The 17,387-nt window shown below is 38.3% G+C and overlaps 1 protein-coding gene across 1 annotated transcript; it reads right to left on the bottom strand.

The window, feature by feature from the left end:
* Positions 1 to 7,405: 7,405 nt before the first annotated feature.
* Positions 7,406 to 16,617, bottom strand: wnt8b (wingless-type MMTV integration site family, member 8b). Its single transcript, XM_038292946.1, has 6 exons — positions 16,328 to 16,617; positions 14,927 to 14,960; positions 13,917 to 14,055; positions 11,079 to 11,204; positions 10,845 to 10,987; positions 7,406 to 8,605 (listed from the first exon to the last, which is right to left on the bottom strand). Exons 1-6 carry the CDS (start codon positions 16,396 to 16,398, stop codon positions 8,036 to 8,038), a joined length of 1,083 nt encoding a protein of 360 aa, XP_038148874.1. The 5' UTR covers positions 16,399 to 16,617; the 3' UTR covers positions 7,406 to 8,035.
* Positions 16,618 to 17,387: the final 770 nt, after the last annotated feature.

Here is a 17,387-nt window from a genome sequence, read left to right as displayed (position 1 = left end):
GCAGGCTTTAGCCTGCTCTGCAAGGCTTTAAACCTGGGTTTGAATAGCGACAGTCATTCTCAAGCACATATCAAGGTGGATCGATTTCTATTTTTGATTATAGTCATGGTGCGGAATCCTGCTTCACAGCAGCAAGTTGAGCCAAACATACTCAAAATGTGTAGGGTCATCTTTGAGCACGCCATTTCACTTTTCTTTCACCAGTTCACTGCGGTTCTTCCAGCAGACCACGCTTTCTTTCACTTTTTCTCATCGTCTTCTCCCTCTTTCCCACCTCCCAGCTTGCCACAGGGTTGCCTGCTGTGTCTTAAAGTGGCTTTCACCAGCAGTCTTGACTGACAGCAGCCCATTAGCTAATTTGTATCACGTGTAGCCTGGTCCCAGGCGCTCTGGAGGGCTTTACCGTACAAACAGGAGAAGCAGCGCAGGCAAAATTAGATACTGCCGTCAGACAACATGCCGTAATTAATAAATTTAGAAATGTTTTAAAACAGGTTGGGTCTGGATTAGCCAGCAGGTGGGTCCGGATCCGGACCACAGTCGGCTAATCTGTGACCTCTGCTTTATAGAGTGGACCAAGCTTTGGCTTAGAAAACATTCAAATTGAACTGGAAGAACGGGTCCGCCCTGTTAGAAATGGGGAGTTGTTTGGGTTCTTTGTTAGCTTGCAATACCTAATACTGGTCTATGCCTTTGAAAGAGGGATCATTGGAGGGAATTGTTGGCCTGGCTGAACAGCCAAGATGATTTGTCCCCTGTATGAGGGTGGGGGATTTCGATGAGAGTGGGAAGGAATCATCTCTACTGCTGCATTGTAGGTTTTTGAAAGCTGAAACATAAGTCCACACTGTCTGTTTAAGGTTGTTTTTTTCTTTCTTTACATAAATGGCTTCCTTCACACCCCTTTCAAACCACCTGTCTTCTTTGTCCAAAATGTGAACATTCTGGTCCTCAAAAGAATGTCCTTCCTCCATAAGGTGTAGATGTACACAGCCCTTTTGATACAATCAAATGATTTCATGGGCAATCCTAGAGGAAAAAAAAAAACCTGGTGCCGACCCTGCCGCACCCCTGGTAAATTTGGCCAAGAACTGCAACTGCTTGGTGCATTCAGATCCTTTTTATACTTTTTACTCTCAGGCAAAAGCAGAAGCAACTCCGCATGATACTGTATGTTAGCATTTTGCAGGGATTGTTTAAACCAATCGCATGAAAAATTACTGATGTTAAATTATAAAGCTAATAATAGATGATTATGAATCAGAATGTGTTTTGTTCTCATCTGTATTTTTTTTTTTATCTCACGTTGTTTCCTTCCTAGTTAGAGACAGTAATATTGAGAAGCCACACCACAGGAACACCTGTCTGTTAGCTGACATCAAAGTGAGCTCACATGTGAATACTAAGCTGGGGAGCATCAGTTTAGACTGTGGTACAGCTGTATAAGACTGTTTTCTTGCACCCATGTTGTTGTTTTTTTAAGAAGAAAAAAACAAACAAACAAATGAAACTGATCTGCGGCTCCCTTAGGTGCAGGATGCTCAGATGACCTCTTCATATTGAGCCCTTTAGCAGTTCTATGATTGCCCACAAAAACTGTTTTATTTGCCTACTATGTATCACCTCTGTACTAAAAGCTCTTTATCAGTCTTGGGTATTTTTCACATTTCTGTTGAGGAATTTCATTAGTCTTTGTTTGTTTTCTTATTTTTTTCTTTGTTTTTTTTACTGACTATTTGTCATAATTAGCTAAATTACATTTTAGCAAAGTTAAGAAATGGATAGGCTTTGATAAAATGTTACAAATTTCTAAAGACACTGTTTCTAAGTTACTCACATTTCATTTGTTGTAAATGTTATATTATTACAACATTTAAAAAGACTTATTCAGGAATAACTGTTATATCAATAATAATAATATTATCCCCTTTCAAATGAGGACTTTCTGTATTTGATAACATTAATGGTTATTGGTGGACCTCACTGGTCAAAAGAGCACAAAAGTGCATGTACTTCCTGAGGGGTATGAGGACGGCCCACCTGCCCCAACCATCCTCATACAATAAAAGTTGTATAAGTCTGTCTTAAGTGTCTTAGAACTGTTACATTATTCTCTTTCAAAAGAGGACTTTCTGTATTTGATAACATTAGTGCTTATTAGTGTATACCACTCACTGCATTAATGTATTAAACTGCAAAAAGTGCATTATTTTAGCCAGTCTGCTATGGACATTTGACGGAATGTTTTTTAGGCTTGTGATTTTTCTAACTTAATCTATTATGGTTTGTTGAATGAAGTTTTGCCCTGTTCACAATTTTTCTCCATCATGGTATTGCTTTTTTGTGGAAAAAAATATGAGTAAAACATTGCTGTATTGGTAAGTTACTAACGCAAGAGGGCGCCGTTTCACCAGTAATCTGAGAAATCATACTTTGATCTGCAGTGAGCTGCTCAAAAAAACTTCATCTTCAGTTGACTATTAGTAAATCTTTTAAATATAAACAGTTTTTATTTTATTAAACCTAATGTTCTTTAAAAAAATAAAAAGTATTTTTGATTTATCAAAGGAGGTCCCTCTCTCTGGAGTATATAATGTGACTCTCTCCATACAAGATTCTCTATCCATCCCTACATTACTTCTTGCTCTTTGTTTCAACCTATGTTGGTCCGGATTTCATGTCTGACCACAGTTAGAAAAATATCTGCCCTATTTTAAACTGTAAATATGATTTTATACTTAAACAATTCGCTTAAAACTGTGAACTTTATGATTTTAAATCTGGAAAACTGTTGGAACAGATAGTTGGAATGTGTCTGAGTTTCAGGCATGGTCCTTAAAGGTACTATTTAAATTTAAAATTCCAATTTGACTTTAAAAATATAACCATCTTGACACCTCCCAGAGCAAGTGGAAAGGAAAACGATGTATATTTCTGATGGTGTTCACCACAGACAGAGACTAATGATAGCAACTATGTTTATCCTGGAAGCACTTTGTGATGAGTCAGGGGAAATCTCCAGAATTACCGAACATTTAAACCTTGAGAATAAGTTTGAACATTTCAACTTTTGAAATTTTTTTTACATAAAAGTTTAGAAAAGGTTGTGATCTGTCTGAATGGATGGCTGTGTGCTGGTAAGTCTTGTGTGGCGCAGAATCTCCTTATGAGAATGATTAACTAAACAGCCTTCCATCAGTCCGCTATACTCGTCTCCACTACTTTATCATTGCATCATTTAATAATGTTCTCAGCGAACCTGCTGGCAGAAAAACAGTATTTCTGCTGAAAAAATAGAATGACACAGAAGCTTTTCATTTGTTAACATTTGATTCCCTTGATTATATTTAGCATATTAGACTAAAGGGGATTAAATGGAATATATAAGCCTCACTTTTTTGTCTTTATTTGTAAAAAAAAAAAAAAAAAAAAGAAGAGATGAAAATGTGCTGTGACCTAGAATACAGTACAAAAAATTTACCTCAGAGATGAAAGTTTAGGAAAAAAGGAAACAAGGGAAAAAAGCAGAAGATCTGCAACAAAAGCCAGGGATCACAGTAAAACGTTACCTTAACATGCAAAGAAGAATGACTTGTAGATTTTTTTTTTATGCATTGTAGATCTGATACAGAGGGAGTTAAAATGAGCTGGAGTGGCTCAAAAGACAAGGTCTGGGAATATGTGTTTTTATGTATTAAAATACAGCTTTAATGAAGATGAAACCAGCATTTACTCAACAATTCTCTAAGAACACACCCATAAACACATTTTAATTGATCAGGCAGGATTTAAAGTAAATAAAATCCGACTCATGACACATGAGCCAAAACAAATGACATTGCAGAATATCTAGTTTCATCATTCAGTTTGGTAGGCTCAAACCAAGCTTTGTCTATTTTTGGATAAAAATGTTTGGTTTAAAAAAACAAAAACCTAAGCAAACACCTTGATCCAATATTTACTCATGGTTATCACAGCCCTGGCATTACTGTTTAATCACAGTCCATGTGATCACAGAGATGGACGCCCTGTACCTTGTTCCAGTGGCCTGATTAACAGCTGAAGCCCTGCTCTGAATATCACACTGGCTTTGATGTAGAGATGACGCATCAGTAGCTTTGATCATTGGCACTTTGCAGTTTTGATCTTTTGGGGATAAAATAAGCATGCACCATCTCTGTTTTAGGGATTTAACAGCACTTGATGGCAGGTCATGTGTGTTTTCTCTAACATAAGGATTAATGTGCAGATTTAAACTGCAGGCACACACTTAGGCTCCCTGATGGGTTCCCATGCCCAGTGTTTCCTGTGCATATCAGTGAGGTGAACTGAGAAGAGCTGATTCCCCTCACCCTCATTCTTTGGAGATATCTAACTAGGAGGTAGGACACCCCAGCGAGGCTCAAGAGGCTTAGATCTCCACTCTGCAGATTGCAATACACCAATGTGCCTCTGCTGTCCTTTTTCCATCAGCTTAAACAGCATGTCTCAGAGAACTGCTGAAAATGGAGAATTATAAAACCCATGCATCTTTTAAAAGATAGCATTTTTCCTGCAGGTGCTTTTTCATCCGTACTCATCTGCTTCCTCTTACATTCACACTGACCCTCGCCCCTTGAGGTGTTGGTGGTCTAAAACCTCTTACTCATAAATCCCATTAGTCAAGGATTCTGGGAGGGATTATGAGTCTTATTCCCAGCTTCCACCGTAAAATTATCACCAATTACCTGAAAGATAGAAGTTCTCTGTTTGTTTGTTTTTTTTGGGGGGGGGGTTGCCTTTTTTTTTGCCTTACATTTTAATGAATCACTTACATTGATAAATATTAACATATTATGTCTTGTCCCTTAGATTTTCTGAGCTATATCGGGCAACATTATAACATCTGTCATGATGTTAGACTAAAATGGAGAGTCAAATTTGTTAACAATTTGACTGAAAGTCTTTTGGTCCCTCTGGTTTTGACTCCTCTCCTCCCATCATCTCACACTTACGTGTCTTTAAAGATTGGACACGGCAGGACCAGCTTGGGAGACGGAAGTTTGGACCCCAAGGTCAGAGGTCATGTCACGCTCTGGGGTTGGGGTTGGGGTGGGGAGTGGTAGGATGGTTGGGGGTAGATTGTGCATTTGAGTCATGATCAGCATTATGTTATGTCTCACGAGTTCATTCATTTCTACCTCCTTTTCTTGCAAGGTTATAACAGTGTGAACACTGCATACAATTAAGCTTTGGGAATTTATTTTTTACTGCAGAAGGGAAAAAAACTGAAGGGAAACACAAGAAAAGGCAATGGTGGATATTACTTACAAAGGTTAGATGATCAAGATTCCTTTTTCATCTTAGCAAAAGAAGAAGCCTAAGATCAAAATGTCTGAAATGAGCAGAAAGTTGTTTTAAAAATCCTGTAATATGCAAAAGGCCCTAATTTCTTTATATTTTGCATCCCTGGAAGCAGACTTTGAGTCTTTTAAAGTATTTTTTCTATATGTTGGCTGCCTAAATGCAATCTAGTACCAAACCAGTTTGAGGTTCATTTATTAAGCCAGTTAGCTCCAAAACCTAAAGAATGAACCAATTATTTGCCTACACGTGTTGCAATTGCAACTCACGGCAACAATTAGCCATCAGCATCGAATCATTTACAGGTTTTAACACTTAGAAACAGATTTCTATGACTTGAAACAGTACAATACAGAACACACAGAGTTCCCACGGATCCTTAAAAATTCTTAAAAGGCAATGAATTCTTCAAACTATCAAACTAAGGCCTTATTTGGGTTTACAATGTCTTTGACTTGCCTTATGCATAGGAACCCTTTTACAGGCCGACTCACATGCTAATCGTTCGTGTGTGCCCACATTTTCATCTACACTGAAAGAGTAGAAAATGTATAGATCCCACAAAAAAAATTATTTTATTTATTAAGAGAACAAGTTATCCAAAGCAAGCTCACTGCATGTGAATTATCACATCTCTCTCAGTTAGTAGAAATGCATTCTGCCAGATGTTACGTCTAGAGGTGACACAAGCAGCTAATAGGTTTTTAGGACAGTCCGTTTTGCCTAGAACTAGGTTTCTTTGGATTTTTTTCTTTAATAGATTAAATAGTCTTTTAAAACCTTGTTTTTATTTACTTATAAACTCAGTTTTACTTTATAATTGATTCAGTGATGTGAAACATTCAGAATGAGCTTATAAGAGAACAGACATTCATCTAAAGCACTGTAATGCAAGTCTCTGGACAGATGCCACATACACAGTGGCTTTGATGAACTGAATTCAGAATGTTTGCTCTAACTTTAGTTTAACATCCCTCATCAGGGTGCTGAAAGAAGCTTTGGCTCATTTGCTGTTTTCTCTAACACAACAGTTTGTTGACGTTCTACAGTGCTACAGGGTTCCTTTGTTGGTAGGCCGCCTCCCCTGGCAGAGCAGTCCAGTCGGCCCAACGGGGTCATCAGAGGAGAGGAGAGTTCCGATTATGATCATTATTTGGTAAATAAGATGTCAACAAGGTGTAGCCTTGACACTTGGATGTGTAAAAGGAGGAAGGTGCAGAAATGAACGCCCCCTTCTCAAAGGGACCTCTAATCTCTCCTTTCATGTCTCCTCCTCGTCTGAAGGGTCTCAGCTTTGGCTGCCATGTGCAGGTTCGCTCTGGCTGCCACTTCTTACGTGCAGGTGGGGTGAGTGTCCTGGCAAGCATGTGTTTATAAAACTCACTTGTGTTGGCACAATACTTGAACTAACTTCTTTTGAGCGAACAGTGTGAATCTGTGCAAAGCCTTTTCCCAAAGTTCTTTAGGAGGCGACGGCCCATTGAGAGGAGAGAAGAAGGGATTACCTTCTTCGACAGTGGTGCATTTCCGAGAGAGCTGATTAGCTCTGCATTCATTGTTAAATCGAGCAAAGGAAGGCCCTAGAGGAGTGAAAGGATCCAGATCCAAATAGGTGGGCCAAGAAAGAAAACAGCCGCAGGAAGCCTAGCACAGGCAGACCCAAAGTTTTCCCAACATTTCTCCCCCCACCCAACTCCTGAGGAGGTGCAGCGTGAAAAAGGAGATTAGCATACAAAATTAGAGGCAGAATGATTTTTTAGGGGCAACTTGCTTCATGCCCTCCACCCCCAAGGCCCTGCTCTGTCTGGACAAAGTTAATTAAACTAGTATTAAACAGTGAAGGAACTTCCAAGCGCTCAACGAGGATTACCATGATGAAGGAGAGAACGGGAGGTATTTGTTGGGGCGTATTTGAGAAAGGCGTGAAGGAAGGCGAGTTTGCTGGATGGCTTTCTTTCTCTTAGGTTCGCCACAGTGGGAGCAGAGTGAAAAGTGAGGCTGTTTGCTCCGAACTGTGAAGTATTCATGTCACAAAGAGTACGTTAAAGAAGGATGAGTACTTTCTTCAGCTTGAATGATATGCACTATTAAAGGATTTATTATTCTTTTATTACATTTTAATAGAGAGGAAATGAAAAAAAGGACAATAACAATAAAGCAAAACTAGAAAACAAATGCTGTGCAATAAATTAACAATATACAGTACAAAGTGCTTCATTTTTATTTACAATTAAATACATCAAGAAGGTAAGGTCAGGGTGAGCTAAGTGATGGGGCAAGATAAAGAAAAAAAAATATTGGCATATTTGTTTTAAAAATATATTTCAGAGCTGATCGAATGTTTGTGAGGATTTCAGAACAACCGTTGCACCAAATTATCTATATGTTTTTCTTTGTAAAAGTATGAGAATAAATAATGTGAAGTTAATGAGAACCTTTTCAATGCCATGTTACTTTATAAAATGTTGAAAAAATATAAAAATATATCTTTTAAATACATTTAGGCTAAAACAAATCTACAAAGTTGTCTGATTTATCATGAGACTCTGCTCATTTCTGGAAAAAAGGTTTTAACATAAAAAATAATCGTGACATTTTTGATTCTGGAAGAAGTCATCTGCAGAGTCCAGGTGTTTGATGGAGCTGCAGAGACTAGAAGAGATGGATGCATGTGGAGGAATGACGGAGATGCTCAGTGCTTCTTCCTCAGCCTGAGGTTTTTTCGGCGAATGGTGGAGCTTTCATACCTTCCCCTCTTACCTCCCTTCTTCACACAGAAGTACTTGGTCACAGTCTTTCTGCACTGCTCACACTTCACTGCGCAGCACCAGTGGAACTTGCAGTTGCAGCTTGACACCATCTCGGCTTTGCGCTCCTCCACAGCCAGCCCACACTCTCCACACAGCCTCCTGCAGCTCCGCTTCTCCCACTTGTTTAGGTTCTTGCCTTTCTTCAGGCATTCGCGGCCCTCCATGCCAGGCAGGCCCAGTGTACGATTCTCCAGGCAGTAGTCAGGCGAGTCTTCGATGTGAACCAGCTCCTTGCGGGAAATGGAGTTAAAGGTCTCTGCAATGGCCCCACGGCTGGCTGCGCTATTCCCAGCTCCTCTGAGGAGATCCACCTTCAAGGCCTTGTGGTACTTCTCCTTCAAGTAGTTCCCAACCTCCCTGAACTCTGGCAGCTGCAACCAGCAGGTTTGAGTGGTGCAGCTCCCAGAAACACCGTGGCACTTACAGGTCTTCTGCATGGTCCCCTTCACAGCCTTCAAACACAAAAAAGATAAGACGCAAATCAGGACCATGTTCCTCTAGTTCACTAGATTTTAAAGACAGTGATTACATCACGGTGTATATTTTATACTTATTTTCCTCAGTGTTTTATTTGTGGGGTGTTTGGAAGGAATTATCAATAAAGTTCAAGAAGATTTATACCTTTCAGAATAAATCATTTAGTGCAGTGAAAACTTTATGTGTACACAAATATTTGGATGTACATGCAATGTTTGTTTTATTTTTTTACAATAGTTCAAGGTCTGAAGTCCCTTGCAGAAGTGCTCTCTCCCTTTAAGCTTATCCACATTTTACCACGCTACAATCATGATCAAAATACCTTATTATGGTAAAGAGGTAGAGAGATGGTGAACAATTTTAAATGTATTTCTGCAAGTACAATTATAACTCATTTGGCTCTACCTGGTTGCACATAAATAAATAAATTTCCTGATTTGTAAACACATTCAAATAACGTATAATTTAATATCAGTATAAACACAGCTGTTCTCTTAAGATCTCAAAGGTTCGTGAAAGAAAATTATGTGCAAACTAAACCATGTAGCATGAGGAATGAATGACACAGGTTAGGTAATAAAACAATATCCAACTTGCAGAACACTGCAGTATAAAACTAACTGCACACCAGCTAGAACAGTTTCATTCTGTTTAAGCAGATGCATAAATCAAACAAGATGGGGGCTCCATAATGCTGTGGAGAGTATTTTATTCATCAAAGGTTGATTAAGTTGAATATGGGTTAATGGTTAAATAAGGCCTGCAAAATATTTGAGGCTTTGGAAGTTAACATCCATGCTAGACAAGGACCCTAAGCAGTCCAGTGAAATTATTTGAATAAAGGCATACGCATGTGATACTGTGGCTTAGTCAAAGTCCAGATCTAAATACTATAAAAAATCTAAGCAGGACTTGGAAACTACAGTTTACAGATGCTGTCATTGTAATATGGAACAGCTCAGGTTATTTTGCAAAGCAGAATGGACATTTTATTTGGAGTGTAAATAACAGATTCATTCCACTTTTTTCAGATGTCTATTTGTAAAAAAAAAAAATCTTTAAAAAAACTTTTTTCCTGTTTCTTTTTATGAATCACATAAAATCCTAATGAAATCTGATGAAACTTGTTCTCAATGTTAGCTCCTACAAATCCATTCAGATGGTAAAGTACATGTTATCTACATGCAGAGGAAGGTGAGCATATGGGTGTGAATTTGAACTTGCATCTGTCAACTGATTTGTTGTCAAATTAACAATCTGTATTGTTGAAACTCTCGACATGACTGAAAAAGAATGAATGCACTGAACAGAGGGCAGCTTCAAGGTCTGCAGCGTCGCTGTCATCTTCTGTGTCGCCTGACTTTACCCGACACAAAACAGATGTCTGTTAAAAAGGAAGGGTGCTTTGTTTTCATAAAGAGGTGATGAACTCTGCACTGAGGTGAGGCTGAATCAAAGTTTCACATCGAGTCCCATTGTCCCCCCCTGAATAAATAGTAGTATTTATTTAGCATGTCCCTTGTCAACATGTTTTCCTGCGAGTAGAGACGGAGAGTCCTATTGAGTTGAGGAATAAAAAAAGGATTTTTTTCTCTCTTTCTATCCCCATTTTTTTCTGTTACAATGATGCTCCAGGTGCCATAAGGATCCCAGGGCCCTACAGGGGGGAGCAAAGGCACCATAAACAAAGAGCACTTCAGTTGCACTCCTGTGGTCCCTTCAGGCTCCCCGAGGGCCAGACAAAGACCAACATAAATGTGGGATCCTTATTGCAAGAATAAAAACTAAAACACTTATTTTAAGGAAGTGGGATAATACAGAATGCTTTGCAATGTCTGGCTCCCCAGGATCTCCAATTAAGCTTGCACCAGCCATCCTGAGATTCTTCAGCTTAGGTATTGTCATAAGGTGCATTCAGCGCTGGTAAATAGGCCCTTCTGGTACACCGAACACACTGTTATTATTGGAGACGAGTGGCACCTCACTTAGAGATCTGAAAGGGATGCTTGGGTGGCACACTCAGTGTAATGCTGAGCAGGGATAAAAAAAAAATGATTCAAAGGGGGCTTTACACTATGCACATGGTTTGAAGACCAAAATTTCAACCAGGTTGACCTCCAGTTAACAAACTGGCTCTATTTAAGGCCCCCTCAGCCTCCTATGCTGTTGGTATATCTTTAATTTCAAACTATTGGAGGGAATTCAGAGGACTACCTTCCGCCCAGCTTCATTATTGTGAAGGTTCATGGCCGCCCGAGCATCCTGTCCGGTCTCCAAGGCATCCACAAACTGCTTAGAGATGGCTTCACCAAATCCAACGTTATCACTGCAGCCTCCCCAGAGCCAGCCATGACCACCTGACATGGACAAAGGAACAAGAATAAGGATTATTTTTAAGCACAACGCATCTTATTGATACATATATACAAATCCATCCCAGTCTCTGACCTCGTTGTCCATTTCTGGTGTCATCACAGCCGCAGTTGTCAAAGTCTCCAAGGCTGCAGTTCCTGGTTAAGGTGTACATCACTCCAGCAGAGCTGATGGCATGGACGAATGCAGTTTCTCGATTTGCTGTTGACAGAAAATAAAACGTTCAAATATGTTCATTCTGTAATCATAATTGGTTAGAAATAATAAAATCTACCTTAATTTAATCTAAATATTGAGTTGATGTGTAATTTGTCTTAGTGACAGTAAGCGTCAAAAGATAACCCCGAGTTTAGTTTTGTCAAATTTATATTTTCTTATAAATGAGAAATCTGTCTGATGTCAATTTTAAGGCACAATTAAGCAACCCGTAAAAATGCTTAAACAAAACAGAAAAGACAAGGATGCAGGCAAAGGTTTCCCGAGACGCATAACCCTAGTTTCAGACTTCAAACCTGGGCATTGATGCAGTCCAGCTTGTGTTGTAATAAATGAGCTTCAAGCTCAAATTTAAAGGTAATAAGAAGCCTTATATAGAGAGTGACATAGTGAGGTGTCAGGATAAAGAGACTTAAATGAAGCTGAACTTGTGCTGGAACATTGAAAAGTGCTTTGCATTGGGCCCAGTCTGTGCATACTTCACCACTGTCACAAAAAACTGGGATTTAATATGCACATTTTCTTGCATAAGTTATTCTGTTCTGGTTCAAACCAGCATTGTTATTTTTATTTAAACACAGAAACATCTGGTATCATCAGAGTAGCCTCCTCTGTATAAGTGAGCCACACAGTACTTTTACATTTCTCACATTTCACCACCAAATCAAGCTGTGTTTAACTTCCTGAGGATTGAACTACAGATATAGCTATAGAAATAGCAGCTAATGGTTTATTATGGTCTTCAGGCATCAGTAAAGCTTGCAGATGATCTATACTAAAGGCGTACAGATCCGCAAAAGCTACAAAATGTTCTATGCAAAATATATTTCTGATTATCAAACCATGCACATGCAAAAAAACAAGTAAATGTTTTGATAAATCCCACCTGTGTGCACAAGGCTTCACCTTAATGCCCCCATTCAACCATAAATGGACCATGCAAAGCACTGCATGAATGTCATTGTGTATTTGAATGAGACAGCTGATCATTGTTTTTTTATGGTTACCAATGGCAACCGCACAGAAGAGCGTAAAAAAGTGCAGTTTAAATGAGGCAGAGATACAGTAGGTGTATTGGTGACTGAGGTGGAGAGTTATCAATGTGTTTGGCAGCTTCAGTAGTGGGCTGACACATAAAAGGAAGTCATTTAAATGGCAACAAGAGCCTGATTAATGGAGTGATCACATTCACAAGGACATCTAAGGAACCATGACATATTGAGGCATGGATAAATGGATAAATTCACTTTTATTTTGCTCCTTAAAGTTGTCAGGCAGAGAGCTGATTAATTGTTGAATATGTTTAACACCTATGTTTTATTACCAGAAGCAACAGATTGCAATTATATTTTAGAATTAAAAGTAGAAAAAGCCAAAAAATCTGGACAAGCTGCCCATCAGGCTATCTGAAATATGGGGAAAGTGTCTGGCTACATTACCCTTCTATATTCTATTATATAAAAATTCCTAATCCCACTATAGATAAGTGGATTATCTTAGATCTTTAATAAACAGTCACGTGAAGAATAATCTCTATATAACTATATTATTTAACTTTCCCTGTCATTTAAAATGTATGGGTCGTTTTGTGTGAGAGGCCACACATTTCCAAAGCATCTTTGTTTTTTGTAGACTCAACCTCTGAGTGAAAAGTGACATAAACAACTTCCAGGCTCTGTTCTAATGTGCGTTACCCAGCTCAATATATCAGGCCCCAGATGTTGTACTAGCACAAAAAAAAATTAAAAATTAACCACATCTGCATATCTTTTGTTAGATTATTAAAAATATATATTTTTTAAAATATTAAAACAACGTATTTAGTTCCCTGGTCAATTTTATGCGAACAAACAATAGTGCCCTTGGTGGTCTGGCTGTTTACTCCCTGCACAAGACATCTCAGCTCTCTTGTGTTTCCTGCAAAGATGATCTTTGTGGCAAAAGTACTCACTCTATTCTTTTACTGTATGTCTTTAATCCACTCAACACATTACAAGAAAATAGACTTAGATTTTAATTAACACATAATAACTAAAATATGGAACTTGTTCATTTTTTTAAAGGTCATGTCTTCATAGGGTTTTTTTCCCAACTATTTCTAAAATTATATATGTGTTATAAAAATCACAAAAAAAGACATAAATGAATTATCCCTTATAATATTCATAGTTTTGATAGAATAGAATAGAATACAATAGAATAGAATACAATAGAATAGAATAGAAAATCCCTTTAGTGTCCCACAATAAGGAAATTCTGGTGTTTACAGCAGCAAAAAGATTATAGATCAAAATGGTCACACAATATGGACCTTAGAAAAATGTATAAGGATAACATAATAGTGAAGAGTTAAAATATTTTGATGATTCAAAACATGGCTATTTGCCATCATAGGCATCCCAGGGATATAAAAATAAAACAAGAACGTTAAAAGCATTTCATAATTCCAGCCGTGGAATTTATTGGGACATCAGATATTCAGTACATTTTTCACTGTTAAAAATATCTTTGAGCTTTTCACAATTTATTCAGGGTTGAAGCACTGGGTTTTGTTTTAGACAAATGAAAAAATAAATTACTTCTCAACAGAAAAAACAATACTTACAGAATGGCACCACAAAAAAATAAATACCTAAAATAAAATAAAGCCACAGAAGTGGTTTTAAAGGTTTAGAAAGAGCCAGTGGGTGCGCTTACCGCTGCGCAGGCTGCTGTGTGTGGACAGCTGCAGACCTCTCTCGGGGCAGTTCCAGCGGTCCCATGCAAACTGATATTTGCATTCATCGATGCCACTCTGAGCTCCTGCTGCAACGCTGCTGGAGTAAATCAGGTACGCCTGCAGCAGAGGCACAGACATGACAGGATATTACAGGCATAAAACCACAATACAGGCCTCGCACATGAGGCAGGAAGGTCAACAGATGGAGCACAGAAACACACTCTTTGAGGAGGACTCAACCTTTGATCACTATTTTCCTTTGCTTTCTGCTTACGAAGCATACATTAAGTTTAGCACAGTAACTTAACTTTTAGGAGTACATAAAATGTAACAGACTTTGATTAGCATTTTTTATACTTTTCCATCAATTAAAATTGGATTTTCTTAATTAAAATACATTTAATCTAAAACACATTTAAAGGTGAAACTAGAAAAATAACACACCTCCTTTTAGGATGTTTATCTTGAAACATTTCATTAATAAATAAAACTAAATGAGAAAAAAATGAATGAAAACACAAATCTCTTTCTGAAATATAAGCTCAATGAGCTAAAGGTTTTTCTCAGAGCTCTACACTCTGGGCTTGGCTTTGGCCTGCTGCTCTACAGCCTGTTCAGACTGCATGAATGATAATATAACTAATATGTCTCAAGTGGCCTTCAGGGAGATGGAGTACCTCCTCTTTCACAGGGATCCGGCTCACTAATGATGACCACCCACAACAGCACTGCCTGCCCTGGCTTTTTAACACACTCAACCATTGGAAATACACAGAGCTTGCGAATAAGGTCAAGTGTACCAAAAAGGTAGGAGAAAAAAATATCACAAAGCGCCAAGAATATCACTGATTTAGTGCTTTTGTTCTATACAGACTGGCAACCAGAGCTTGTCAATACACTTGAGTTAAGATAATACAAGAAGAGGTTTATCTCTCTCTTTCAAAGAAGGAAAAAAGAGGAGGGGAAGATCAAAAGAAGCCTGGCTTACCTTGGGTCCGGTCATCAGGAAATTATTCACTGACCTGGAAAAGGAGACAGCTTATTTCAGTCAGGAAAGCTCAGTGTCCACCACAAATTCCTTCACTAGCATCTCTCATTAGTGTGCTTATGGACATGTGAAACTGGGATACCATGTGGACATCCAAATCTCTGTGAACAGCACTGAGTTATGCGTTTAAATGCTTCCAGGCTGCGCTTAAAGAAAGGCAAGCATTTGTTTTTATCCTTTTTTGCCAGTCAAATGGATCTACTTGAAAGAAGCTGCATAATGGAATCACACATCAACTGAACTAGATTTAGTCTCTAATCTTATTTAAAATCAGCCAATTTAAGCAGCACCAGTTCACAGCAAATTTCATCATCTAGATGTTCTTTACAAGAAAAACAAGGACGAAACTGTTTCTGACTGCATAGAAACGTGGAATCAAGTATTTAGAGCTAATACATAACTATAATCAGACGCAGGTTCAAACAGCCTGATTCTAACATATTAAAGGAATAGACTTAGACAGACTTTATTATCATTTTGTACTCACAGAGTGGATACAAAAAGAAATTTCGTTCAGTAAAGCTCTCAAGACATTTTAATTTTTAAAAGTGCAGCAGTGATAATGTAAACGATGCGCACAGCTTTCTGCTAAGGGCCGTAGTGGAGAGACAAAAACTTTAAGTAGGAAATGTAAAATTCAATTTATTTTCCCTTAGATAATAATCTCGGTGCATATTAATACAATGCTGCAGCTGCTGTATGAGACACAGAGTGAAATGAATAAAATATTTGGGTTTTTAAGGAGTCTGGGCTGCAATTGATCCTTTTCTGTTTAAAGTCTTCCGTATCTTGATTGATACCTTGGTGTGTTTGCAAAAGCAAACAAAAATAAGCAACGCTTTCTTGGTATCAAGACCCCATCAGGTTGAGATAAATGAGAAAAAATCTAAAATCTACTTTCATTACACCAAAAATAAGTTATCATACAGCAGTTATTTTCTAAATTTTATAAATATACCTATAATATCATATCAGTTGGCTAGTTCAGTTGGATTGAGATTGTTTAGTAATAAATCTTTCTTACAAGATGCAAAGTAAAAAGGTTTTGTAGGCCTTTATATTCAATTTTTTAATCAAGTAACTTTTTTCAGTGATAATGAGAGAATTGGCAACCCCATAAATTCTGTTCAGTTTGATTTATTTATTCTTTTGTATTTACCACCAACCTTGTTCTCTGTAGAAGTTGTTCCATATAGAAAACTTAAAACTGATTTAATAAATCCAGAAATATGTCTGATTTCTGTGATTTTTGCATTCAAGGACACATATGAGACGGTTAACTAGTTGGTATTAATTATTTGGATAATAAAGCTATAATATTATGTTATAAAGAGAACTTACCAGCAGCAGTAGGACCTCATGTGAGTCATAAGAATGAAAACGTAGAAGCAAACTTCCCAGTGGACAAACATCCTGACAGGTAAGGGGTATAGCTGTGCTCAGAACCAGGGATGCAGAGGAGACTGGGAACTCCACCAGGATTCAAGGAGGGGGCTCTGAAATGGAGCCGCTCTCTTCCCAACAAGAGATTATCTGCTTAATTAAAGATTTTCCCCCCTTTATAGTTCCCTGGCCAATCAGGAGTATTGCACCGAGGAGAGACTGAAATTATCAAAAGGGCACCCTGGGCCTTCAGGGCCGGGCAACGGTGGCTCCCCTGCCTCCATTCAGCAGCAGAGGAAGATCTGCTTAATCCTATAGGAAAGTTGTAACACTGATCCCTAGAATTCCACCTTAAGAAAAAGTTTACATAAGATATCTATCGCAGAGCTGATTGCGAGGATTAGCAGAAATTAAAATGGATCATTGGGCCGGTGAGGCGTCAAAAAGTGTAATAGGAAGTAATGTGTTGTTTAGGCAGTGACTGAATCAAGGCGGATCGCTCTGAAACTCACACAGATGCGCTAAATTAAAGGTGTTGCATATTTCAGAACATACGGCATCGGAAGTACATCAGAAGACCGTATTTCCGCTAAATTTGCGCCACAAAAGCAGATTGGTTTGTAGCGTCCAGATGTGAATCGAAACTAGAGCTTTAAAAATAGTTTACATTTATTTATGTTTTACTTTTTCTCATTTTATGTTTATTTTATGTTTTATAATTTTTGTTTTTTGTCAAAGTTGTTTCTTTAGGAGCATCGGTTGCAAATTAAAAAGCAAAGCGGGAAAGCGAAGTTAGATCAGATAAGAAACTTCCACCCCTAATCCAGATTATCCTTTCCTAACTCTGGATGAGGGGTTATTCCCCAATAACCTCGTCTGACCTGCAGGTCTCTTTCCTCTTGTCTCAGGCTGGCCTTTTGCAAACTTCTTGTGTGCAAATTAGGATTAGAGAGAGACACTTAGAGAGAGACAAAGGTTATTTGGGAACCTGCGGTGGGGGGTTTATGAGTGATGTTTG

This window comes from Cyprinodon tularosa, unplaced genomic scaffold (assembly GCF_016077235.1).
Source record: "Cyprinodon tularosa strain WSP-4 unplaced genomic scaffold, ASM1607723v1 ctg32, whole genome shotgun sequence".
Lineage (NCBI taxonomy): Eukaryota > Metazoa > Chordata > Actinopteri > Cyprinodontiformes > Cyprinodontidae > Cyprinodon > Cyprinodon tularosa.
Note: the sequence above shows the minus strand (reverse complement) of the source record. Positions and strands in the feature narration are given on the sequence as shown.